Source organism: Penicillium manginii, assembly GCF_028828005.1.
Source record: "Penicillium manginii strain IBT 31320 chromosome Unknown utg000002l:1.0-5564898.0:1.0-5567710.0, whole genome shotgun sequence".
NCBI classification, from domain to species: Eukaryota; Fungi; Ascomycota; class Eurotiomycetes; order Eurotiales; family Aspergillaceae; genus Penicillium; species Penicillium manginii.
In genome coordinates this window covers 5,283,293-5,308,966 of record NW_026643103.1, presented here as the reverse complement: position 1 = coordinate 5,308,966, position 25,674 = coordinate 5,283,293, and the positions used below count along the sequence as shown (strand labels likewise).

Genomic DNA, 25,674 nt, shown 5'->3' with positions numbered 1-25,674 from the left:
CGTGTGGGATTGTAACATTATCTTCCAGCTTTCGATATGGAGTTGCACAGACACGGCGCGGTGGCATTTATTCTAGTACCCATTTTGCATTTATAGCTTGATCAATGTCACAAGATTTCAATTCAATCCAATAGTGCTTAAGTCTCCTTGTATGGCTCCCGTTTCCTAGGCTCCGTGGATGGTAACACCCTCCCATAGTTTATTTGCGATTGACCCATCATTCCAGACTGAAGGTCGTTCTGCCATGATTGATTAGCTCGGGCTTGCTAGTGGTGAATGTGAATTTTGACACGGGTACTGGTATGTAGCTAGTACTTGATATTGAGGTGTCATGATCTTGATTTCAAGTACAATGTTGTTCCTACCTAGGTAACTGCCCGACTTTATCTACGGCCCCGGGCCTCCATCGAGCTCTCCCACTCCTTCTGTGCCGCTTGGTAGAATTCATCATTCAGCAGAACATCAATCCCTACCATTGCATTGGCTTTGCCCGCTCGGAGTGCTTCAGTGTGAGCGAACTCACTGCCTGCCGCTTGCTGAAACTCCGGTGTGTGCGGCATGTTGGTCGCATTGATCTTGAAGAGTGTTTGAATGCCAGGCTTCAGATATGAACAGTTGCCAAAATCACTGCATCGAGTTAATTCGATCCGGACAGTTCATTCCATACATAACAAAAAGAGTCAAGGAACGTACGAGCTCCCTCCTATAACAGCCTTGGGCTGAGTAGCAGGGTCCAAGAATTCGGCCGGGTCAAATTCGAGGCCGTTCAGCATGTAATCGGTGTATCGGTTTGCGAGGGCCATATTATTCACCACGTCTTCGTAAAGAGCGTCCCTGAGGCCATTAGTTTACACTCACCGACTCATATCTCACCCCCCCCTTTGTTCACTCACCAAAAAAGCTCCACCGTACAGCCAGTCGCAGCGGCAGCTGAGTGGAAAATAGGGATAACTCGCTCTCTCAACTTCTCAACTGACACCGAATCCTCTGCACGCAGCGAGAAATGACCTTCCGAATAATCAGGAATAATATTGACCGCCTTCCCAGCTTCCAAAATAATCGATTGAATACTCTCCGTCTTCTTCACATGTTGCCGAAGCAACGCCAGACCATTATACGCCATGACAATCGCATCACAAGCATTCGCACCATCCCACGGTGCCGCACCTGCATGGGACCCTCTGCCATGAAACTTTGCTCGGAATTTCCACGACGCTTTCGTCTGCATTTGAGAGCTGGAGAAATCTGGCATTGGGTGGGTCATTATCACAATATCGCAATCTTTCCACGCTCCATTGTTGGCCATGATGTACTTTCCTCCGCCGGTTTCTTCAGCCGGGGTTCCGATAATAACTAGCGTTCCAGGGATATTGAATTGCTTCATTGCCGACGCGACACCTACTCCAGACGCGAGTGTTGATGTAGCGATAAGGTTGTGGCCACACGCATGTCCGATTTCGGGAAGGGCATCTAGAAACGCATAGTCTAGATCAGCATCTATCCCGTGCAGAGCAGACACTTTCTTGATTAATTATTGCGAACCGTATTCAGCATTGTAGCAAATCGTCCGACCACCACCGACCACCGAAAAGCGCGCTTCAAATGCCGTGCTGATGCCGTAAACCCCAGTTTGCACACTCCACCCTTGAGATTGGAGCCATTCAGTGAGGAGCTTGCAAGCCTTGTCCTCTTCGAACTTCAATTCTGGATTATTCCAAATCTATTGACTATTAGCACGCATTCCCAAAATAAGATTTTCAAGCTCACCTCGAGATTTAATTCTCGTAACTCTGCTGAAGCGGAATCGATAGCCTGAGAAACAAATGTCAGATGCTCTTTAGAGATATCGAAGCTAGCAGATGAGCCGCATGCTTGGCTATCACGCGGCGGGGCTGACATGGCGTGAGGATTGAATTAAAAGAAAGGGTAACAAAAAGCAAGCTACCGGAGTTCAAGGTGAAGTTGAGAAGATAGGTGCCAACTTGGTCGGCCCTTTTATTTATTACCCCGCACGAAAGCGCTCTCTTTCCGCGGTCGTATCCATCTCATGTCCCACCTTTTGATAAGTTTGTGAGGGGGATCGGGCGTTTCGGTCGGTCGCCGATGCTTATCACCGAACTTGTGCTTTAATTGCGTTTATCAATAGATAACAACATCAATGGAGCTTCATTTGAATCAGGTAAATACTATTGATGCTTAGAATCTTTGTTCGATAATAGTCAAGAAGAGAGCCAAGGAGAGCCAGTACTATGCCCATACAACGCTCTATTAAGCTTAACAGCCGGAGTAGTCTAGTGCGGGCAGATGGTGTCACTGAGCAAAGTGGAATGTACTACTATTAAACAAACTTTTATTTCGATAGCTACTACCACAATGAATCACTTGCAGTGTGGAAGAGCTTAAGCAACTTGATCTTCGCCTGTTCTGTCACCACTAGTACTAATAGGCTCGATATAGAATGTCAAATACTATCTATTCCACTCTAGCATACTAGACGCTTATAAAATGCCGATATGGAGTTCTCGTCTCAATCCTGCGGGGAAATATCCCTTATCTGAAATTTACCGCGTGGCAGTGAGAGTAGCATATTGGGCGCTTTCTTTTTCGGAGCTTCTCTCAACATAGTGGAAAGGCCAACTGACGAGTGTAATGGTGAGTGTCTGTTTCGGATTGAGTAAGAGTGGCAGCCTTAGAAGCAGTCTCATAGGGACAGTCGCAGGAACAATCAGAGGAATCAAAATCATTCGCATCCTTTGGCGCTGAACCTTCACAGGGGGTACTGGGATTGTGGGGATTCGCCATGGCTTGAGAAAAAGGGTTCGGGATAAATATATCTTTGGTGGTTTTCTTTTTGCATATGCATTCCAAGGTTGTGAGGAGAATGTATTCCTTGTACAATTTCTAAGTACCGATCCATTCATGGAAGCCCATGCCATATATGGGCTCTGAAAGCCATGGAACCCGTCAATGGTACAGTCCCAAATCGTCCAACTTGAACTAGTGCAAGAATAATCAAGCAAAAAAAATATTCCAAGACCAGTGGTTGACAATAACTATTCACTAGTGACACTAGTGACACTAGAACATTGTTAGGTCCGGTCAGACGTTTTCATAAAACAAATTAGTGCACTGTTGACTGTATCAAAAAAAAAAAAAAAAAAAAAAAAAACTTGAATAAAGTGATGAACATGATAACAAAGCTACTGTGATCACAGGCACGCACTTGGCTGCCTTAGGATTGTGGTGGAAACACCTGTTATGTATGGCATCTGGTAGGATTACTCCCAGATAGTCATATTATCCATGGGTCATCATGATTGCTATAACCTTTTGGTTTATGCGATAATTCACGTGAGTGGTGTCACAATTATCCCACCACCACTACCTGAGGGTGGTCAATATATACTTGAGGCATGTGCCTCAACTTCAAATGTTGAAAACATAGCTTTGGCTTTAGAATACGGAGTACAAAGTAGTAGATATATTAATTTTTGGTTCTCAGGGTATAGGCCAATTCCAAGCTATATAGTCCTGTGGATGTAATCAGAAGATTGACCCTTAACAGGGATGTATTGAGAAAGGGAGCACATTCAAGTTAAGGAAGCAGGCAGGAACTGCCAAATTTGACGACAGTTCCAGCCGATTTCATGCCCCTTCGCACGGACACTTCCACTGATACAGTGTAGTACGCTCGACCGTTTTAGATAAAGATTCACTAGTCTCCGTTCAGCAAAAGCCCCACATGTCACCTGTGCTCTCGGGTCACGGGCCCTGAAGAAAGGCGTTATTGAGGGCCTGGAATCAATGGATGTGATGGGTCACGTCTGGTAGATGTGAAATGGCTGCTGGTTCCTACACCTTTGACCTCCTGTGACATTGCCTTGACCATGGCATTGAAGAACGTTGGGGAAGATCATCATTTGGGAATGCCGTTTTGGATATTTTCGTTCAAATATCCTCGTACCTGTCATTTGCAAAAACTTAGGATTTTATTTCCGTAGTAATCAACCAAATTCTTTCCTTTTTCTTTTCTGACTCTGATTTGTAGTTTCTAGAAAGCATTCGCTTCTTGCACGAGGTAATACAAAACCTCCCTCTTCTTCGAGCTAGATCATTGCGATGCCTAGTCTCAAAACGAATACTTAACTTGACCGCCATTGAGTAAACTCAAAGTTTTTTACGAGATTGATTTCCTGTGCGAAATTTATTAATTTGAGGTCTTTCAGCTTTGGCGGCTCGAAACCTTTTATCGGAAAAAATGTCTCCAGCTACAATCTTTCACGGCCAAAACCAAGGCCCAACGATTCTAGCAGTCTGCTGGGTTTTGGTACTCATCCCGGGGTTGGTGTTGGCTCTGCGTATATGGTGCAAAACCGCACTGAGTCGAGGGCTGGGCTGGGACGATTTAGTCGTCAGTCTTGCATGGGTATATACCAATATCTTCTCCGTTCTCTAATCCCACCTAGACAGACTATCTGACTAATGAAATAGCTACTACAACTTATTTATACAGTACTTATCACGAAGGCCATCCAGTTAGGAGTAATCGGAAAACATGTCGAAGCCATCGAAGACCCATCTACCATACCTCCTGCGCTGAAACTAGTCTACATATCATTCGTCATCGTGATCATCGGCTGTGTCCTCAGCAAAACTTCCTTCGCCATAACGCTCTTGGGAACCGTGACTCGCGTTTGGATGAAGGCTCTCTTATGGTTCATCATAATAACTATGAATGCGATCATGTGGCTTTGTGCAGTCTGTTATCTGGCCCAGTGCAAGCCAGCAGCTGCTCTGTGGAATACGAAGCTCATGGCTACAGCCAAATGCTGGCCAACCTTTATCTTTGAAAACATTGCCCTGACAGCCGGAGCCTATTCAGGGTGTATGGATTTCATCCTTGCCCTCCTTCCATGGGCTGTGCTTTGGAAACTCCAAATGAAGAAACGAGAAAAGTTCGGCATCGCCGTCGCAATGAGTCTCGGCGTTTTGTAAGGCTCTCGATTTTATTACCTGAAATGAATGAAGACTGACTAACTTCCGAAAGTGCTGCCGCGACTGCATTTGTCAAGACATCAAAGCTGGTCAATATTTCAAAAGTCCAAGATTTCACCTGTGAGTAAAGCCACTCCTGTATCAAGAATACCCCCTTACATTAGTTAGATTACTGCTCGAGCATCATTATATGGGCTTCCGCAGAAACAGGCTTAACGATATTTGCCGCATCCATTCCAGCCCTCCGAATCCTCCTCGTCCGAATGCGATCCACCTTTGACCGAACAGACGAACCCATATCGGGAGATTACAACATCTCTGCCAAGACTCATGGCAAGAATCGAGATACACACAGTACCGATCGATACCACTATTTTGCTGGTGAGCCCATTACCCTTCTAGATCGGGGTGACAACAGCAGCGAAAAAAGCATACTGGCGAAAACTGGTGGCATCAAGCAGACGCAGGAAATTTCGGTGTCATATGAGAGGAACATTTATGAGGAGCATAATGAAATGAGAATGGGCGCTGTTAGTCCAGGTCGTACTTTGTGACTTGGAATTTGCTACCTTCACTTGTGCTACTTAGTACTGGTATACTCTCGTTCATTCTACAAATGAATGTCTTCAAGCTGGAGTTATTACAAGTCCACGCGCTAGTTAGCTAAAATGAAAATATCTATCTCGTCGAGTATTTCAAGCGGTTCTATTGAGTAGACGTTGGTATAGCTGGAAGCTCTTTAATTCCATTGCGTTCTCGTGATCCATGGACGTCGCTTGGTAATTAATGCCTGGTCTTTTTCCATTTATCAACTTGCCCATAAGAATTGTATTCTTATCTTCCAAAATGCAAGCTAGATCGAAGCTACGATATGAAGCGAAGCAGTTCGAATGCACAAATTATGCAACAAATCTGACCAGTGGGCTTAGGCAATAGCGAAGAATAATATCAGTGGGTGGAGTCTCCTCATCCCAGTAATCCCACAGCTATGAGTACTGGATCATGAAATTATTCTGGTCAAATGGAACCTGGAGGATTCGAGCCGATAAAGGGGGTCGTAAGAAGATGATGAGCAGGCACTGGAAAATCGATCCCGGGGGGGGGATATTCCAGGTCCAATGTTCTGGCCTCGGGTTTCTTGAAAGATTGCCTGACCTCAGAGTCTGAATTTGTCCATTCAGTTGTCCTACTAGTTCCAACGGATACTGACTTATAATCGACTAACTAGTACCTACCTAGATAGTCCTGCAGCCCTACATTAGATCGGACTCGGAGGTTCCAAGGTTGGAAGTTGAAAATTCTGACCTGAAGGTTGAAGGAGTGATAGTGTTGCCACTGATAACTCCAGGGCTAGGTAGTATGGGCAACAATGCTCAGGCATCTTGAAAACCAACATCTCCTGTTAAGATGTATGAGACTTGGAGACAGGTCTCAGTCGGCCAAACAGAAATTTAAAATATTAGATGACACTGTAGTAGGAGAGTAAGACGATACAGATATTCCGGAATAGTAAGTAAGATGGAGGGATACATAGAATGGAATGGTTTTCTCCCCCAATGAGCCTCATAGTAAGGCATACATCACGTGGGCCTGCTTGCTTGGATACGAGGATGACCACGTCAGATCAGGCAGGCAGGGATCAATCAAATCACCAAAGATACAAACCATCAAACATCTAGGCCAAGAAACATTTTCTTCTATTCGCCATACTAGTACAAGTACGACAGAATACATACCAAGTTACCGCATACCGCATACCTCGTTGTATGGCGCCCAAAGTACGGTCGACATACACCCGAGTACCGGTTTGCCGGGTGGGGAATCCCAATTCCACGAACCTTCCGCACCACGGGACTGGATACATACCGCATCTCATACAGTCATATAATATTAGGCGTATTGTGTAATATACTATACTACCCTGTCCGTTACGAGAATAAATTCGTTACTTTCAGAGCAAACAGTATCAATGGTACATACTAGCCAGGGGCGTAAATCAAGTATGATGGGGATCGATGCAGGTGGGTGGATCCTCGACAGTAAGGTACTAGTTATGGAATACATACACAACCATACCGAACAGAACCAGACTAGACTAGCCAGTATTTAGCGAATCCGGGGGAAAGTCAATTGAATCCATCTACGACCCAGAGGTCTCCGGTTCATGTCAGTAAAGGCGGGCATTGCGAACTAGGTCTACAAATTCCTAATCTGGTATACGCAATACCCTATACCCTATTGAAATGGCACATCCTGATAAGAGTGGAAACAGCGCGGAGCAGACTCAATTCAGTCGCAGTAAAGTACTAAGGACAGCCTAGATGGGGATAACCGTGACCAGAACACAAACATTGGGCAGGGAGCGAATCAAGAAGAGGCATAAACACCATCGCAGGAAAAACAGGGGTAAAACTGGAGTAAAAAAAGTACCAAAAAATAAGTAGGAAGAAAGGAAAAAAAGGGTTGAACACACTGGACCAAAATCAGCGATTTCTGGAGGATCCCTCGCTCAGATCAGTTCAAAAACAAGTCGTAGGAAGAGGTACATCAGAAGTATAAAAGGGGATTCAATCAGGCAAATCCTGTCCTGGCCCTAGCTGCCAAAATGCAAGCAGCGATATCAGGTTGGTTTGAAAAAGCCCGAGTACAATATAATCGTAGATATTTCGCAGTGGGAATAGATCATTCAAACGGATCCACGTTAAAAAAAAGAGATTGGTTAACAAAACACCATTTTTCCCATCGCAAAAAGAAGACATCGCTCAAGAACGGCAAGACAGTGAAGAAGTCATGGGTTGCATTTAGTTGACACGGAATGCGTCGAAGATGACTGGGAGATATTTGTCAGTAAGAGAGGCCATCACAAAACTTTGGGGACGGTGTCGACATACCTTCTTGTCCGCGGCGGCAGCCACTGCCGATCCACATCAGGGTATTCAAAAAGGTGTATCGTTCATCACCAGTCTCCATTCCAAGGTTGAGACGGTATTTGTAACTTCCGGGGTTGATTCCATCAGCCATCGCAGAGTCGTTGACCTTTTCCAAAACGTCCTTGGCGCCGGTGAGCCAGCCATCCGCTTTGATGATAATGAAAGCTGGGGGCTCGTCGGCAGTCTGGAGGAGGTAATTCGCGCGGATGCTGGTTGTGGAATCCTTGGTCACAATTTGAGTATCCTGTCCACCGGGCTATTTATTGTATCACGTTAGATTGAATTTAATGTCTGCAGATATTCAAGATGGGGGTTACTCACCAGGACAATTCCCTTGCCCCATCGACCAGCCCACTGGCCACCGAGGTATGACACCCATTCGCGGTGACCCCAGATACTGGCACCAACGCCAACCTTAGGGTTCATTTTGATGCTCATGCGGAAGTCCAACTCCAGAGATGGAGCCGGGATCTGCAATGATCGCGCGACATCGCCTTCGGGGAATGTGTGCAGCAGGTTGTTGGCGGGGATCGAGTCCTTCATGACACTGAGGTAAGTGGGGCATTCTAGCAAGTGTTGGCGCTGGCGACTCGTGTTCTTGGCGCGGACTTGTTGACAATAGATGCACTGCACAGACAAGCACTGTGGATGGCACACGTGGTTAGCATTTCAGTTTTCGCGATCGTCCGCACTCATCTTCGGTTGCGACAGCTTACCTTGTCTTCCTCCTTGGCGCGGAATTCGACAAAGGCCGCGTGCACGTCGTCCAGCGGCGGCGCAGGCAGGTTCGAACTAGCAGACTTGGGCTTGGGTTTGGGGGTGGGACGCGACGGAGTAGCGGATGGGGGGCGCAGACCCCGGAGGTCCCGGGGGAGGACCTGGGGTCGGCATGGGCGGTCGGTTCAAGTTCTGCAGCGGTGTCTGCATGGGAGTCGCATGCGGATTGACACCGTTGGTGATCATGGTGCCATTTGGAGTGGGAATGGCCGTCGGGCCAGTTGGGCCAGGTGGTGCGGCCGGGGGGGCCGTTCGGAGTACCGGGGTATCCATTGGTAGGCAGTCCGTTGGGGGTCTGAGTAGGCTGAGTAGGCTGGGGGGGCGTTGGGATGACCGCGTAGACCAGGACACTCGAGCAAGTGTTGCTTCTGTCGGGAGGTGTTCTTTGCACGGATCTGTTGACAATAGATACACTGGACGGAGAGGCACTAAAAAGATGTAAAACGAGGGACCCGTATGTTAGTGACGCGGTGTCGATGGGGGTGAAATATTACGAAATACACAAGTCACGCACCTTATCATCTTCCTTGGCGCGGAACTCGACGAACGCCGCGTGCACCTCCTGGTCGACGGTGCGACCCATCGCAATGGTGGAGAGAGAGATGGTGAAGGTTTATAAGGCGACCCGGGAAAGAAAATAGCCTGCGCGATGCAACGCGCGATGCAGGGAAGAAAATGGAGGCGGGGGTGGAAGGGAAGGGGAGGAGAGAAGAACAGAATTGGAAATGGAAATGACCGAGACGGTCGGCAGTATTGTACGCGGTACGCGGTACGGCGGTACGCGCCTGCGTATGTTTGAGACTTACGAGTACTATACAGTACACTCAGTATAGGATTACCTTAGGCCCTGGAGGTAGTATTAAGTCTCTAATACTATTTAGTATTTACTATCATTACTCAATAGTATATACTACAGATCCGCTAGAATATTTTATCAAGTATACTAGTACTTAACATACTACCCTTGATCATCTCTGCTCCCCTACTGTACACGCGCGTCAGATGATCCTAGGATAGCACTGACCACCTTGAGGCACCGATAACATACACACGATAACATAGGCTACGCTACACTCAGTACACTCAGTAAGCAGACTACCTTAACCCCGTGGGACACTAGGGTATAATTAATTTAACCTATACCTAATGGCATTGATATTTAAAAATATATACATACTAATTATTCAACTCTCGCATATAAAGATACCCCCTCTTAACCCTTGTCCGACCGATATTGGCGCCAAGCAATCCCACCGGGCGCACTCGCTTAGACAGCCTCAACACACGACTCAGGGCTAGGCAAGAGAATGCTGAAATAAGGCAGAAACTATCTGTCAGATAGTACCTTACGGTAGGCAGTTCTTCCTATTTGACTGCCCAGGTATATTCCACCTAATATCATCATACTGAAATCTATGTACCGTAGCCTCGCAGTACAAGTATGAGTATTAATACCCATTACTGTTGACCCCGTTCCTGTATCTCATACGCGATACTCTAACGTCTTCATCGTACCGGTTCCTGGTAAGATTAGATTAGATCGGTAAACACCAGCTTCCCATAGGATATACTACTAAACAGAGACTAGAGTACTATACCGATCCGCCCTACAGTCTAAATGACCAATGTAAAATTGACGTGAAATTGAAACCCCCCATCCTATCTACTCCGTATTAAATCTGTCAACTGTCAACGGCTCACCCTTGCTCCTTCCATCCCCACCCAGCCTAAAAATAGTAGCCACACGATACAGAATGTTGTGCACCCTAGGGTTGTGACAGACGATAATCGAAATATACTGGTTTTGACTAATGAATAAGAAAGCAACATCCGAGTTGCAAGACGGGGCAAAAATGCCCTGGCATATCGCCCATATCCGAAGACAATATAAATGGTATCTAAATAACTGAAGAGAAAATCAAATCGCAGTCCCCGAATGATAAGAAATCATCCTAAGAATATTCTCTCGAACCCCATGATGAAAAGAACTGTTGCGAGATAAATCAGCCTTCCTCCGACTCATCATCGAACCTCTTAGGTTGCACCACCCCCCTCAACAACCCGCATAAAGATATCTCCAGATCGACACCGTTCCCAACCATAACCATCACCATCCGAAGATCGATCCTGGCAAACAACCAGCCACCCCTCCGTCGCAAGCGTGAGAACATTCATAAAAGCCTGCGTAGCAACAACTCGAGTCGTCTGAGAAGGCGGAAGGATATCAGCGAACGCAACACTGCCATACCCCCCATCACCCTCTTCGTCAATCACCAACGCAGCAGCATCCACATTCTCGCGAATAAATTCGTAGAAATTCAAGCTCTCCCGATCAAGAGTCGCAAGGTCCCGCTGAATCTTCCGCAGGTATTGCACCTGTTCATCCAGACTCTTTTGCGTCTTCCGTAAACGCGCCTCTGCATTCGGATTCGATAGCAGACTCACATTCTCACGGTCCGATGCAAGTTCATTTTCCAGATACCGGGTTATCTCAAGGTCATCATCGAAGTTTCCACCAGCAATATTGAAATGGCCGGGATCGAGATGACCTCTTCCGGCGAGAGGACTGGCACTTGTGATTTTGTATCGTCCCGCTACGCCAACTCCAACTCCAGCCCGAGTACTCGACTCGAAGCGCGGGTCGCCGATGCTCACACTCCTGCTTCCGAACCGCTGGGCTCGACCAGAGGAGTGCAAAGAGGCACTGATATTCCACGGCATTTGCGAAGAAGCATCGTCGAGTACGCTTGACGGAGCCTGGCGAGCGAATTCGACATCTGCAAGCTGATCCACATGGGCATTTGCACCCCGATCTTGGGTTCGGGCTTTGCGTGATGATGCACGTGTATGCTCTCTCTCATCATCCGTACCTCGCTCAGTCTGGAGATCTGGGTGTAACCCCTTGCCACCGAGCGACTTGAACAGACTTTCACCAGAAAACATATTCAACGGGTGCGGTTCACGACTCCCTCCCAATCCCATACCGACAGAGCCCAGTCCCTGACCATAGACCCAGAAAGTGGCGTTCTTCTTGACAATTTTCTGCAGTCTGTTGTGCTTCTTTTGTGTAGTAGCTTGGGCCATATTTGCCAGGTACTCTTCGTTTGAGCGGATGAGGTCTGCACTTCGGAGGGTTGTCTTTTCGTCGAGGATGATTTCTCGATGTGGACGTTTACGAGAGGGGGCCCGGAAGATCTCTGTTGGGTCATGGGCTGCCTCTATTTCTCGTGCCGCTTGGCTTTGGTGGTTGTTTGGGTCCTGATTATCGTTTTCAAGGATCGTTGCTGCTTGCGCTACGTTCGGATCCAGGTCCAGATCCACCATCACTTCGTCTCGGAATGGATCTTCTTGGTTCATCTGCACGATCATGAGATTTGGTTAGAAAGCCAAGTTCTGCACTTCACTCTTCAATTGAGTGTCTCGTTATATGCATGTAACACTCACGTGTTCCTTTCGATGTATACTTCCAGGAGTATCCTCACTCAATCGTGGCATAGAAGCAATCTTGCGTCTCTTTCTCGGCGAGAGTTGAGTAGAATGAAACTCAACGATATTCCCATCCTCATCAAACTCGAAGTCAGGCTGGAGGAGAACTCCTTCTACGCATCCCCTCGCGACAGGTGGACTTCGTCCGAAAAGTCCTCGATTCGCCACCGAGCCGAAAATATCATCTTCGAGCCCTGCCGCAATATTCGCTGTCCCCATATCTTCTACCGGGAACTCGATCTGGATCTCATTGCTCACTTGAAAGAAGGTTGAGTGGCTCTCAGCTGACTTTCCCCATAGACTCGAGCCTTGATTAGAGGCGTTATCTGCGTAGTTGAACAGCGAAAAGTCGAAGTTCAAGCCCGGAAGTCCAGTTTCGGGGAGAAAGGTCGGGTCATAGGGCAGGACGAGAGAACTTGGTCTGTGGCGAGAACCTCGTTAGTTTCGGTCTTCTTGCTAAACTCCACTTGGCATTCTGAAATAGCAGGGCTGTCGTTCGGGGAAGGGTGGCTTCTCACTTTGCTTTCCCGGCATTCGGATCCAAGCCGGCGCCAGGCATGAGTCGCAGCATTGAAGCCATCTTGTCTCGCATGGACTGTGCATCCAGAAGTGTATAGCCACACTGTTGGTGGAAAACCCTGCTTACGCCATATCTGATCACATCTCATTAGAACAGCTTTCAAACACCACCGTTGAAGGGCCGGCCGGGGTGGACAAGACATACAGCATACTCCCCTGCAGACGCAATGCCATCGGGACTTCGGGATCAGTAATGACCCTGCATGCTCCAGGTACATTCACGTCGAAGATGGCCTTGCGGTTAATCTTGCGGGTTGTTGACTTGGGACCGAGAGTTGCGGCCAGCCTGAGGTTGTTAGTGACTAAGTTCCGAGAGACCCTGAATGATGGAGGACGTCTAGCTTACCAGACTGTGGCGACCCCATGCTCTGGCGAGGTCAGGACTGGTATCGTTAGTTCAGTCTGTGTATGGCTGTCTGGTGTTACTTCTGGAGTAGCATGGATGAACTCACTCTCGTGGCTGTAGAACATGATGAGCCAACGGATTCAGAGGAACTTGAGGTATTTGCTTCTTCGAATTCAAATTTTCGATGGAATGAGATGTATGAAGATGAGGATTGTGGGAGGGGGTGAAGGTGAGTAGGTGGAATGAATGGGGAGGTGATGGGAGATGGAGGAAATGGCAAACATCATATATCGCAGACTGCGGGTATCATGATACTGGCGGCCACAACCAACAAAGCTTCCCTGAATTCTATAAATGATTGCAAGGTTTCAAGATTATCATACTCATCCATAATTCCCTATGGAGGTAACTTTGCCAGCTATTCTTTTATCATCTACACCAACTTACACCCTGGCCAGACTCTGCCCAAGCCTTAAATGGCTGTAACCTCTAGACAACTGCTTCAGGCGCTTTTCATTCCTCAGAGTCCCAGCTCGAACTCGCCCGAGTATCAGAAATAGAATAGACCCGGTAGGCGAAGACTCAGGTGTAGGGAATATGTAATGTGAAAACGTAATGGAGATCAGGAAAGGAACAAGAAAAATGGAATGGAATCTAAGAAGCGAAACACCGACCACGCAAAGACTCTTCACAGGCAAAATGAACAAAAGGACAGACAGAAAACCCCAATATAGCTTGGATAGATCACGGGAAATATAAAACAGCCCAACAAATGTCGCAACATCATTCAACATGCCCACAGGATGCGGTATACAGGATATAGGCATGACGGGCGGGTACACAACACAGCAGAGGAGAGAGAAGAAAGGCGCATCGAAAATCTATGCACTCAAAGGACTCGGTGTCTGCTCTCTATTCTCTCGCTTTTTTGGTTCGTGCGTGAGGTGGTCATTTATTCCAGGGGAATGCCCTCGTACTCGGAGAAGCCCAGGGCCAGGTTCATGTTCTCTGTGAGATTGTTAGTACTTATGCTCATTGGAAAGTTATAGGGACGGTGAGAACATACGAAGACACTGGGTAGCGGCACCCTTGAGCAGGTTGTCGATGGTAGCGCAAACAACAACACGCTTGCCGCTGGAGTGGACAGCGAAACCACCAATCTCAACACCGTGACGACCGGCAATGTCCTTGACCAGTGGCGCCTCTCCGGTGATCTTGACAAGCTTCTCGCCGGCGTAGCGCTCCTGGTAAAGGTTGCGAATATCGCGGGAGGTCATCTCCTTCGAGAGGGGGATGCTGATAGTGTGAGAGATACCCTGGAACCAGACCGCGACATGGGGAATGAAAGCAATGCTGGTGCCCAGCTGAGAGCTGATCTCGCGCTCGTGGATGTGGTCCGTCAGGCTGTAAGGAATGAGGTTGTTGGTGAGGTAGTTGACGTCGTTCTTGGGGCTAGGCTTGGTGCCGGCACCCGAGTAACCGGACACACCGAAGGTGGTGGGCTGGCCACCTAGGAAGGGAACGAGGGGAGCAATACCGAGCTGGGCGGCGGTGGCATAGCAGCCAGGGTTGGCAATGCGGGTGGCACGGGCGATCGAGGAGCGGTCGATCAGCTCGGGCAGACCGTAGGTCCACTTGTTATCGAAGCGGTAGTCAGCGCTGAGGTCGACGATGACGTTGCCCTTCTCAGAGCCCTGGTTGACAGCGTCGACGAAAGGCTTGCAGACACCATTGGGGAGAGCCATGACCCAGCAGTCAATGTCGCCGTTCTCGGACATCTTGCGGACGTCCTCGGGGCTGAGGTTCTCATAGGTGATGTCACGCTTGTTATAGCCCTGGAGCTTCTTGCCAGCCAGCTCACGGGAAGAGACATGACGAAGATCCATGTTGGGGTGGGCGTTCAGCAGGTTGATCAGAGCCTGGCCAGTGTAGCCACGGGCACCAATGAGGGCAACCTTGGCGGGGGTAGCGTTGGAAGCGTTCTTCTCGCCCAGAGGGGGGTTAGGGTTGGTGGTGGCGTAGGTGCGCATGGAGTTGACACCAACGGTAGGACGCACCCGAGAAGCGCGAAGGGCGTTGGAGGTCGTAGAGAAAGCACGCTTCTGCTCAGCAGAAGCACCGCTGGCACCGTGGCCCTTGGCGAACTTAGTAGCAGCCTCCTGGTGAGCGCGGTGGAGGCGGGACTCAAGGTTGATGTCACCGAACATCTGGCGGCCGTGCTTGGTGAACTCCTGGACGAGCTGCTTGACCTCCTCACCGTTCTCGACACCGTACCAGAACAGGACCTGGCCATCGCGGCTCAGGCTGCCATCGGCCTTGTCAAAGAACCAGGTCAAGTTCTCGTCGTCCTCCTTGACGGTCCAGGCCAGCTTGGGGAAGTCCTTCTTCAGGCTCTGGAAGACATTGTCGGCAACGTTGGTGAGCCAGCCAGACTTGGTGATGGTGAAAGTAGCCAGCTGGGCGACCAGGGAGCCCTGCTGAGGAGGCAGGACAACGGCAAGAGCCTCCATGGGGTCATCATAGTAGACCTTGAAGTCGTTCTCCTTCAGGCCCTCAACGTAGCGGTCGACCACAGCACGAGCATCCAGACCCTCACGGTCACGCACCAGGACATCCTTCAGCTTCTGAAGATCTTCGATATCAGAGAGCGAGGTCTTGACGTGGACCTTGTTACCGCGGCGGATCAGGGTACCAGCACCGGAGTCAGTGAATAGCTCCTTTTGGAGATCGGCGGGGTGAATGATGGCAACACTGGAGGAGCGGGGGAGATCGCTGAGCAGGTCCTTCATCTCCTTGATCTTGAGGCGGGTACCGTGGCGAACCCACCACTGAGTCATCAAGTGGTCGTACTCCTCGTCCAAGTTGATGGCAGAGATCTTCTCGCCAGTGTCGCCGTTGAAGAGACCGCCCTTCTCAGCGAGGTAGACGATCTTCAGCGGCTGCAGAGCGCGGGCCAGCTCACCGGCCGCGACGTCTGCGTTCACGTTCAGGACCTGGCCATCGGGGGTCTCGGCCATGGAGGTCAGGATGGGCAGGCAGCCAGCGTCGATGGCGGACTCAATGGGCTTCTTGTTGACGCCATTGATCTTGCCGACGAGGTTGTACTTGGGCTTGTCGAGGTAGTCGGCGGAGAAGACGCCCGCGGTCAGAGGGCGGGCACGAATACCGATACGCTCCAGCTCCTCAACCAGCTTCATGTTCTCCTCCAGGAACAGCTTACGGGCCAACGAGAGAGTCTTACCGTCAGTCACGCGAATACCATCCTCAAACTGGGGCTCAACACCGGCATCCTCCAGCATCTTGTTGAGCTGGGGTCCAGCACCGTGGACGACGATGGGGTAGAGACCAACATGGTTCAGGAAGGCGAGAGCGGAGGAGAGAGTCTGCAGGTGCTCGGTAATAATGGCACCACCGACCTTGATGACGGCGAATTGCTGGGAGGAGACGGAGGTGAAGTGGGAGAGGTATTGCTGAACCTCACGCTTGGATCCGATGTTGCTCAGCAGCTGGACAACGGTGTTGCGAGTAGAGGTTAGGTGAGGGTCGGCAGAACGAGAGTAGCCACGGGCATTCGGGCGAGCGGCGGACACCTTGAGGCCAGCTGAGAGACCAGCACGGAGGGGAGTGTGCGGTGCGGAGAAAGATCGGAGGGGCGCAGAGGAAGCTCTCCGCACAGCGGAGCGAAGGGACAACATCTTGGACATGCGGCAGCTTCAATTGGGAACTTGACCATTCGTCCAAGGGGAGGATACCCCTTTTAAAAGCGAGAAAGGAGGTGGAGGGAGGTGGAGGGGAGAGTGTTGGGAAGGAAGAAGATGTGGGTGGTGGGTGGTGGGTGTTGGCACTGGCAGATGGGAATGACTGCGAGATTTTAGCGGCGTCAGAGCGATCTTTCCCCACCGCCCACACCCTTTCGACCTCTTTTTGACTCAGCGTGAAATAATTTCACGAATGAGCTCCCCTCAATGCCCAGTTATGATCATGGTTCTACCCCTCCCTCTACAAATAAGGTCTTCCCCATTACTACCCGCATGGTCCTGTGCATGAGCGATTTAGTTTCGCAATTTTGAAGACAATGCGCAATTCTGGTGGCTACAGCGGTGTCGGCGCAAACCTCGCATTATCATAAGCGAAAACAAAAAAAGACCCAGCAAAGACCAAAAGCACCCGAAGGTTTTTTTTTACCCATTTCTCGGCGTCAATCCACTATCACCCACGTCTACCGAGGGTATCTGACTTCTTCAATGTCGACTTGGGTCTAGTGCCAGGTTATCTGATCCTCTGGGCCGCTGTGACTCGTGCGTGGCGTAATCGGACTATCCACACTTCCTCCACTCAGTCTGAGCTTGCCGGGTCTGTTTCGCTTCGTCCCGCCATTCAGATTCGAGGTGGCCTTTCTGATGGGCTATCCGGGGCAGTCAGCCGAGTTTCTGGGTCTGCACACCTCGTATGAGCAGAGTCTTTGCCAAGGAAGCGGGTCGCGGGCCTTGCAACCCCTTCGAGTAGGAGGACGAGAGAAAGGGGAGCGACAGCGACAGAGTAGTCGAGAGAGGGTAAGTGATTGTACTAGTATTTACCTTGATCGGTTACGCCAGTGCCTATTGAAGTCGGCTACTAGGGTAGCTAGTGGTACCTAGGTATCTAGGTACCCGGTGGACAATGTTAAAAGTATTATCCCTAGGTGCTGGTGAGATTTAAATATAGAAGAGTAGGTAGTGGGATAATGCGTAGACAACTTGAACCTCTTACTGTATTTTTTTTTTAAACTACCTAGGTACTTCAAGTTGGAAAATGAGACATCAGGGGTGTTCCAGAGATCCTATGTACTGAAACTGGAATCGAATTGTCAAGTGAGCCTCCCTCTACCTAGCAGGTACTCGGCTGCTTGACCTAGACCCTTCCGATGTACCTGACCGCAAAAGTATAGTGGAGTCCCTTGCAGCCATCAGGCATTCAGGCACGAGCCGGAGTATACACGGGGGCGGAGTACAGACTACATGGATACCTAGGTACCTACTGCTAAAATAGGAAGAGCAATCGCATAGTGGTGACATAACTAATCGCGGCAATATCATTTACATTTACATTCCCCGGACGAGGGGGCGGGGCTTCATCCCATGCAAAATAAACCAAAAGGACGTCGCTCGTCTCGTCGGCACAGGGGAAGGCAAGGCATTTGGTCATTTCAACACGCCCAAGAACAGCTGAGAAAGCAGAACAGGGCAGAGACAAAGGAAAGGTAACAAAGGAAAAGAAAAACACAATAACAAAAACAGGAGGTATTAACGGATAACGGCTGGAAAACGCGACGGCCATGATTCCTCGACAAGTAAAAATCCTGTAAAACAGATAATTTCATCATTCCCATGTTCCCAATTGAAGCACAACGCGCGTGGCTGCGTGAGATCGAATCATCTGCGATTCGAGATCGGATACTTTAGGTACCTCCATGGGTATTTAGCCCTTGGTAACCGCAACTGTACACTTATTGTTAGCTGGATTCGTTCCCTGATGGATTCCCGTCCCCCGATGGTATCACTCACTCGGCACAATGATCACGACCAGCAGGACGATCACGCAAATGACCAGGCATACGCGCATCTTCATATCCTTCCACCACATCTGCTTGCGCACACGGTTGGCACCGCGGCGGAACCCCTGGGCTGATACAGCCAGGTTGTCGGTCTTATCCTGGAGAGAGTCGAGGCGCTCACCACGCTGGGAAACCTTGTTGATATTCTCGCGCATCACGCCGACGGTGTCATCGATTTGCTAAAAAGCCAACTGGGTTAGCCTATTCCAGTCCGCTGTCCCGGTCGATCCCATTGTTTGGGGTTGCCTGGATGAAAATCCCCGAGGCCAAACCCGGCGCGCGACTCTGCCGTTCCATATTGCGGATATAATGACGAGATCGCACGCTGGGCTCATCCACGATTCAGTTTGTCGAGGGAGAAGGGGAGGACTAACCGCTTGCAATGCGGCTGTTCGCTGGTTGCCATTTTGGGAGGCGCCTGCGGTTGCTGTCGCGCCCTGGCCGCCGGCGGGGATATAAGGGTCGTAAGGGGCTTCGGAGGACATGGTGAAAGAAGTTTCTGAGAATCAGAAATGTTAGAACCGATCGGCAAATGGTTAGGTAGGCAGCCTCGATTTCGGGGAGGGTGGCCCGGGTCGGATTGGGTTGGGGACTGGGAGGGGGGTGAACCAACTTAGAAGGTGTGGGTGAATGCGACGAGAGGGATATGGAGAGTTCTGAGGGCTTAGTTGCAGAGTTGGATGGGGAAGGTCGTGACAGAGAGGGTGGAAATGAGGAGTGGAGGTGAATGGGAGATCGATCTGAAGCTGACCACTTCCACTTTCACACGGCCACGGCGGGTTTCGCCCAGAGTCACGTGCGGTGGCGCTGTCTCAAAGGCAACATTAAACATTAATTAAGTAACATTTCACTAGGGCTTCCACTCGGTCAATTATTTGGGTATTAACTAATATATGAGCCTAGGTAGGTTTAGTAGGTTATAACTATGGTACTCGAGAGGCAATTGCCCATGTCATCCGATACATCATCGCAGGGTCCTTGTGGAGGCAAATCTAGACAAACATAGGTCCACTGCCGCAACGTGTCATAACATACAGCTAGGCACTAGTAACTAGTAGGGTATATACTGGTATATGGAAATATAGTATGTATATAGTTATATAATTAATACGTATATACCATCTCTACTTGTTAATTGCAAATCATCATTCTCTATCCTCAGACTACTCTGTAGTGCTGCCTGGTTGCTCGAGAAACGGCGGTTCTTAATTTAGTAACACGCTCCGTGGGTGCCGCGCCACTCTTCACCTTCACCTCGCACTGCGGAGTACTGAGGAGTACCCGTGTTGAACTCCTCTACCACTAAATTTCATGTGCAGTGCCTGTGCCTTTACTCCATAAACATCTTCTGACTAAGGTACTTCCCCGTCGCACTGCTTGCTGTCCCAGGTTGTCATTGCCCCTGGCCTACTGCTGCACCATAACCACGACAGGCAAGAGATCTGTCGATCTTAGCTGCCCTCCGGATTTGGGTTACTTGATCTCAATCCACGCTTGATCCTTCAAGAGCCCTATTATCCACTGCGTATGGAGTATGGAAAGTCTCCTGCATACACAGCCTCCATTTGCGAGCCTTACGGATACTACAGTATGTCCTGTGCCGCGGGGCCCGGAATCGGATGGATGTCGGCACCTCTTACCCTGTGAATCCGGGGGTGACCCCCAATCAGATCATGTCATATTTGATTTTCGACTTTATATGCCCAGGTGTATGCTTGTGGTGATGAAATTTCGCTAACATCAGACCCCGCGACCCCACTCGGCATTCTTCTCGAACATCCACTCCATACGGAATAACTAACTAACCAGTTATATATTCCCAACGACGGCAAGTCGACTGCCAAACAGCTACCTGTCTCCCTAAAAGCACGTAAATGTGCGAGTCAGGGACCATGCGACACTGTACCGATCAAAATTCTAGCCCCATGCTTGCTGATGATCCCCAGAAACCACGCCAATTGATTTGTCTGCCCTATTTTGGCCCCAACGTCGGCCCCATGCCTCTGACCCTGGTCTCCATTCCCACCGCACGCCAAGCCAGGACTTTCACTATTTTCGAGCAATCATGTTTCATCTCGCGTCGATCTCCATCTGCTAGGACCCTTAGTGTCTGTTGCTTCTTGATGAGTGGTGGTTCTCTCTTTGGGGTCTACTCTGCGGAGTTCGCCCAGCTTGACGGTTCGTTCCTTTCCTCTAATTTTAAACGAAGTGAAGCTTTTTCCTGTTCTTTTTCTTTTTATCCTCTATATAGCCTTGCTTTCGCTCTTTGGATGAGTCGTCTCGTCTATCTGGTTAGGCAATTTTCGAATATACTCCATTTTCCATCTTCCTAACCCACTCTTCTATAACGCCATCATAATGAAAAGTCGAACGCAATCATGGAAATCCTCTCTTCTAACCAGCCTCCTGCTATCAAAAGCCGCACTGTCTATAGAGCTCGACCTATCATCAAAAGGTCCGCATCATCGATCCCGAATCTACTGAGACACCATTGAACCCAACAAAAGTCGAAACTAAGACTTTGAAAACCCCCAGACTCCATCAAATCCGCCGCCAAAGAAGCTGCCAAGGGCATGCTGAGCTACTACACAGGCTATAAACCCGGCGACGTAGCGGGAAACATCCCAGACCCGTACTACTGGTGGGAAGCCGGAGCGATGTTCGGCTCGATGGTGGAATACTACTATTACACCGGCGACGACACATGGAACGACTGGACCACCCAAGCGCTACTGCACCAAGTTGGCGTAGACGACGATTACATGCCCTACAACCAAAGCCGAACAATGGGAAACGACGACCAGATCTTCTGGGCATTTGCGGCAATGTCCGCTGCCGAAACGAAGTATCCCGATCCACCGGACGGCGAACCGCAATGGCTTCAGCTCGCGGAGAACGTATTCAACTCGCAAGTCGCACGGTGGGACCCGTCAACTTGTGGTGGTGGTTTGCACTGGCAAGCATACGAATCTCTTGGTGGGTGGCATTTGAAGAACTCGATTTCGAATGGTGGGTTGTTCAATATTGCGTCGCGGTTGGCGCATTATACGAATAATGCGACGTATTCACACTGGGCGGAGAAAATCTGGGACTGGACTGAGGATATTGGTCTCATTCGTTCGGATTATACTATTTGGGATAATACCGATTCAAAAGACAATTGTACGACTTTTGATCGGGTACAGCATGCCTATCTGCCCGCTGTTTTCATGCATGGGAGTGCCAATATGTATGCCGTGGTAAGTTGACAGCCCATTTCAGCACAGGAAATTCAGCAGCGAGATCTTGAAAAAGGGATGAAAGAAAACCTGAAGACAAAAGAAACATATCTACTCTGAGCCCTGCATATCACCTTGAACTAACCAAGGACAATCTCGCACTTAGACAAACGGGTCCAAAAAGTGGGAAACCCGCGTGATCGGCATAACGAACGCACTAGATGCCTTCTTCGAACCGAAAAACGACCATGTAATGTCCCAGCCATGTGAGGTCGCTTCATGCAATCTAAACGAACAATCCTTCAAGGCCTATCTAGCTCGTTTCATGGGAGCAACGGTGCCACTTGCGCCATTCGTCGAAACAATCATCATGACGAAGATCAATGCGTCCGCCATAGCGGCCGCGAAGCAGTGCTCCGGTGGCTCGGATAATAAATGCGGGCTGCGCTGGACAGATGGGGATCAATATGATGGGACGACGGGGATTGGGGAGCAGATGTCTGCTCTTGAGGTTATTCAGAGTACGTTGGCTAGGGTTAAGGATGTGCCTGTTTCGAAGGATACGGGTGGTACTAGTAAGGGGAATGATCCGTCTGCAGGTAACACGAAAGATACAAATGTCAACACGAGGGATATGACGACGGGTGATAAGGCTGGTGCTGGGGTTTTGGTTGTGTTGTTTGTTCTGGCGCCGGTTGGGGCGTTGGTTTTTCTGAGTGAGTTGATTTGATTTGAGGTTGTTTTCAAGTTTGCATTCATATATCTTGGAGTTGGCTGGGAGTTGGGGATCTATACTGTTACTATCTATAACTGGTTCAAGTTGATATTAGTACTAGTGCCCAAGTGGTCTATACCTCAGGTGGTGCTACATTACTAGTGATACTCTGCATACTACATTCATACCTACTACCTCGGTAGCTACCTAGGTAGTAGATATCGAATTTCCTCTACCCACCCGGCTGAATAGTATAGTGACTAGGTGCTCGTACGTAAGTACTAGTAGTTACTCAGTAGATGACATAAACCATCTGTAAATTTTCCACACTTCTAATCCGAATTTAGACGCTTCAATTGAACGGAGATGCGATCGTAAAAAATATAATACAAAGCCTCAACTAGAAAGGCATTCAACGAATACACCAATTGGTATCATACACGCCGTAAAGATTGTAAATATCAGATCCAGGGCTGGAGATGCCTAGAGTCGACTATGCGCCGACCCGGGATCCCTGGTGTCCCTGCGAGGGAGGAAGACGAACGAGCAGGACTATCCGGTCCAGGCCGTCCCGGGGAACGCTTCACCAAAGACAATTATTTCTCTCCCTGCATCTCTTTGCGCATTTCCTCACGTTGTGCCTGGGCTAGATCCTTCGCTTGCGAGCGCTGTGCTTCCTCGGTCGCCCGTCTCCGATCCTGTTCTTCCTGCGCGGCGTACCAAACTAGAAAAGCACAGGTTAGCATCTTGCAAAGCATGACAGCCCTAGCCAGGACAGAGTCTCATCGCCATTCGGATTGGGATTGGAAAAATAGCATACTCGACTTATCCGACTTGGACCACTCCTTCAGCTTCATCACATAGTCGTCAAACTCCTGCTCGCGCCGACTGCCCTGCTCGGCTGCGCGCTTCTGGAGATCCGGGTTATAGCGCTTGCGCAGTTCCTCATCGGTGGGTCGGATGTATTCGACAAAGGCTGGGCCTCCGACTGAGACCGCAATTCCTCTGTAGTGGGTGATGCGGTCAGTTACTTTCTTTCCTCTTGCCTCTGTTTCTGCGGCTGCGGCTGCTTCGAGATTGCGATTGTGGTAGCAGTTATGCCTGCCTAGGATGATCACTGTGATAAACTCACCCTATAATGGCCTTGGTCCATAGCCCCGCGCGAGACATGTTGGCGATGAATGGGTGGGATGTTTTTTGGGCGGAGGAGTCGGGGAGACAGACATCATCGCGATCGGCGCGGCTCTCATTTGCTGCTGACTGAGGCGGTGAAGGTATATGGCTGGAAATAAATGTGGCTGTGCCTATCCGATCTATGAACAACTTTATTTACGAGTGTCCATGGATTTTCATGGAGAAAGTACTGGGTGACAGAGCCTATAGTTCCATTTCCCCCAATTTAATGGAGTGTACTGGTGACCACACTCGATCTCATATAGGGAATCATACGAAAGCATTGGATCGCCGTCCACAGTACTACGAGTAGTTGAGCATGACAGCCTTGCACAACTCCGAAATCCACTTTTGTGTCAGAAGGAAGAGGATCCTCCTCCGCAAATTAAAATTTGTACTATAAATTAACCTCAATAACGGTGTATATACTATGTTCTCCGTATATAAGTGTAGCATAGTATGATTTAGTATACCACTGTACCACTATACCTCTATATCATAATTCGAGACGGGCCGGTAACGAGGCGACTCAGCCTCCCTCCAATCATCCTGCTTGCCAATATTGGGGGTCGGCTTCGCGATCCGCAAAGCCCAGCAAATCCAGTACTCCACTGGCAAAAGGAGCAGTAGGATACGGTTCCCAAAGAAACACGCAGTGACCGACACCATCGCGAGGACAGCGTCTAGCCAATAGTGATTGGCGGTTGCGACGATAACGCTGAGTACTAACACGGCATACAGCACGGCGAGTACACTATAGATGATCTGGGAGACGGGCGATCTACGCACACGTTTCCCGCGGAGACGGTGGAGGATTCCGGAATGGTAGAGAAAGGTGCTGCTGATGCAGAACGCGTAGGTGAAGTGAAGACTTGGCATGGCGGCGAACTGGTTGACGGATTTGCTGTTCACCCAAACACTTTCCGCATGATCTTGTCGGACAGTGTCGAAGAAGCCGTAGGATTCGGGGAGGAGGCGGGGTGGCATGCAGGGGTAGACGCAGAAGGTTGCGAAGGCGAGGAAGTTGCCCAGGGTCATGGTGCGGCGGGCGATGGCGAATGTGTTGGCATCGGGGGCTTCGTGGTAGAACCAGCCGAGAAATCTATCCACCATGAAGGTATAACATTAGCATCGGAGAACTTGTCGAATTGTGATTGATCGTCATTTAGGAACAACTTACAGCACTGTGCCCGGAATGTGAACCAATGAATATATGCGGTTGAAGAAGGTCATCATGGCCGGGGCGTGGTCTCAGGAAGAATCTTTGATACGCCGACTCCTGGATGGGGAACATCCAACGAAAGATAGATTCATGCTCGAACCAAAGAATATCTTCGCCGTGTTGTTGGGCAACCTGCACGACCTCGATCTGGGCGGGCAACAACCACTGGGACATGGCCTTTGTGACGGAATAGAAGAGATAATTAACGGCCCAGTAGAACATTTCGATTAAGAAAGGGTATTTCCACAGAATCCGGCTGTGGATGTGCTTCGCCCAGCGAGACGAGTCTGGGGTTTGAATAGGGATGCCGCAAAATTTCTCCGGCCTCTGCGGGCAAGGGGGTGAAGAGTCGCGGCCATTATTATGTTCAGGGTTGAAGTAGTCACTCTGTGACTTGTTGCCTCCGAAGATGCTGTAGTTCTTGCGTCGATTAAGTACCAATGAGCCAACCATAATGCTCACGACGACCTGTTGTGGGATGTGAGCAAACTATACTGATTGGAATCGAAGCTTCTTGGTCTTTCTGCCACCTGCTCCTCCTCCTGTCGGGGTAACGGGCAGATACAAAACGTACCAGTGGCTCGAGCCATGAGTGCGACGCGAACTGAGGTTTTCCCAGCTCTGGCGTTGACTCCGACAT

The 25,674-nt window shown here is 49.5% G+C and overlaps 9 protein-coding genes across 9 annotated transcripts; 2 read left to right on the top strand and 7 right to left on the bottom strand.

Annotated features, from left to right (window-relative positions):
* Positions 1–383: 383 nt before the first annotated feature.
* N7533_003282 (M20 family metallopeptidase) lies at positions 384–1,899 on the bottom strand (the record flags this gene model as incomplete). The annotated part of the gene is made up of 5 exons (XM_057099932.1): positions 384–627; positions 694–834; positions 894–1,470; positions 1,543–1,720; positions 1,768–1,899. 5 exons carry the CDS (start codon positions 1,897–1,899, stop codon positions 384–386), a joined length of 1,272 nt encoding a protein of 423 aa, XP_056965068.1.
* A 2,359-nt stretch (positions 1,900–4,258) lies between these two features.
* On the top strand, positions 4,259–5,549 carry N7533_003281 (uncharacterized protein; the record flags this gene model as incomplete). The annotated part of the gene is made up of 4 exons (XM_057099931.1): positions 4,259–4,426; positions 4,492–4,991; positions 5,048–5,115; positions 5,164–5,549. The coding sequence occupies 4 exons, from the start codon at positions 4,259–4,261 to the stop codon at positions 5,547–5,549; spliced, it is 1,122 nt and encodes a 373-aa protein (XP_056965067.1).
* A 2,247-nt stretch (positions 5,550–7,796) lies between these two features.
* On the bottom strand, positions 7,797–9,285 carry N7533_003280 (DUF3237 domain-containing protein; the record flags this gene model as incomplete). The annotated part of the gene is made up of 6 exons (XM_057099930.1): positions 7,797–7,825; positions 7,887–8,181; positions 8,247–8,567; positions 8,642–8,725; positions 8,782–9,130; positions 9,206–9,285. The coding sequence occupies 6 exons, from the start codon at positions 9,283–9,285 to the stop codon at positions 7,797–7,799; spliced, it is 1,158 nt and encodes a 385-aa protein (XP_056965066.1).
* A 1,451-nt stretch (positions 9,286–10,736) lies between these two features.
* Positions 10,737–13,238, bottom strand: N7533_003279 (Rad21/Rec8 N terminal domain protein; the record flags this gene model as incomplete). Its single annotated transcript, XM_057099929.1, has 6 exons — positions 10,737–12,059; positions 12,147–12,609; positions 12,707–12,841; positions 12,913–13,053; positions 13,114–13,150; positions 13,220–13,238. 6 exons carry the CDS (start codon positions 13,236–13,238, stop codon positions 10,737–10,739), a joined length of 2,118 nt encoding a protein of 705 aa, XP_056965065.1.
* Positions 13,239–14,065: 827 nt separating this feature from the next.
* Positions 14,066–16,817, bottom strand: argEF (bifunctional acetylglutamate kinase/N-acetyl-gamma-glutamyl-phosphate reductase; the record flags this gene model as incomplete). Its single annotated transcript, XM_057099928.1, has 2 exons — positions 14,066–14,121; positions 14,180–16,817. 2 exons carry the CDS (start codon positions 16,815–16,817, stop codon positions 14,066–14,068), a joined length of 2,694 nt encoding a protein of 897 aa, XP_056965064.1.
* Positions 16,818–18,570: 1,753 nt separating this feature from the next.
* On the bottom strand, positions 18,571–19,191 carry N7533_003277 (SNAP receptor SNC2; the record flags this gene model as incomplete). Its single annotated transcript, XM_057099927.1, has 3 exons — positions 18,571–18,590; positions 18,657–18,885; positions 19,081–19,191. 3 exons carry the CDS (start codon positions 19,189–19,191, stop codon positions 18,571–18,573), a joined length of 360 nt encoding a protein of 119 aa, XP_056965063.1.
* Positions 19,192–20,598: 1,407 nt separating this feature from the next.
* N7533_003276 (glycoside hydrolase family 76 protein) lies at positions 20,599–22,654 on the top strand (the record flags this gene model as incomplete). The annotated part of the gene is made up of 3 exons (XM_057099926.1): positions 20,599–20,884; positions 21,242–21,945; positions 22,091–22,654. 3 exons carry the CDS (start codon positions 20,599–20,601, stop codon positions 22,652–22,654), a joined length of 1,554 nt encoding a protein of 517 aa, XP_056965062.1.
* Positions 22,655–23,235: 581 nt separating this feature from the next.
* Positions 23,236–23,809, bottom strand: N7533_003275 (uncharacterized protein; the record flags this gene model as incomplete). The annotated part of the gene is made up of 3 exons (XM_057099925.1): positions 23,236–23,363; positions 23,460–23,644; positions 23,772–23,809. The coding sequence occupies 3 exons, from the start codon at positions 23,807–23,809 to the stop codon at positions 23,236–23,238; spliced, it is 351 nt and encodes a 116-aa protein (XP_056965061.1).
* A 486-nt stretch (positions 23,810–24,295) lies between these two features.
* On the bottom strand, positions 24,296–25,674 carry N7533_003274 (phosphatase PAP2 family protein; the record flags this gene model as incomplete). Its single annotated transcript, XM_057099924.1, has 3 exons — positions 24,296–24,914; positions 25,084–25,502; positions 25,609–25,674. 3 exons carry the CDS (start codon positions 25,672–25,674, stop codon positions 24,296–24,298), a joined length of 1,104 nt encoding a protein of 367 aa, XP_056965060.1.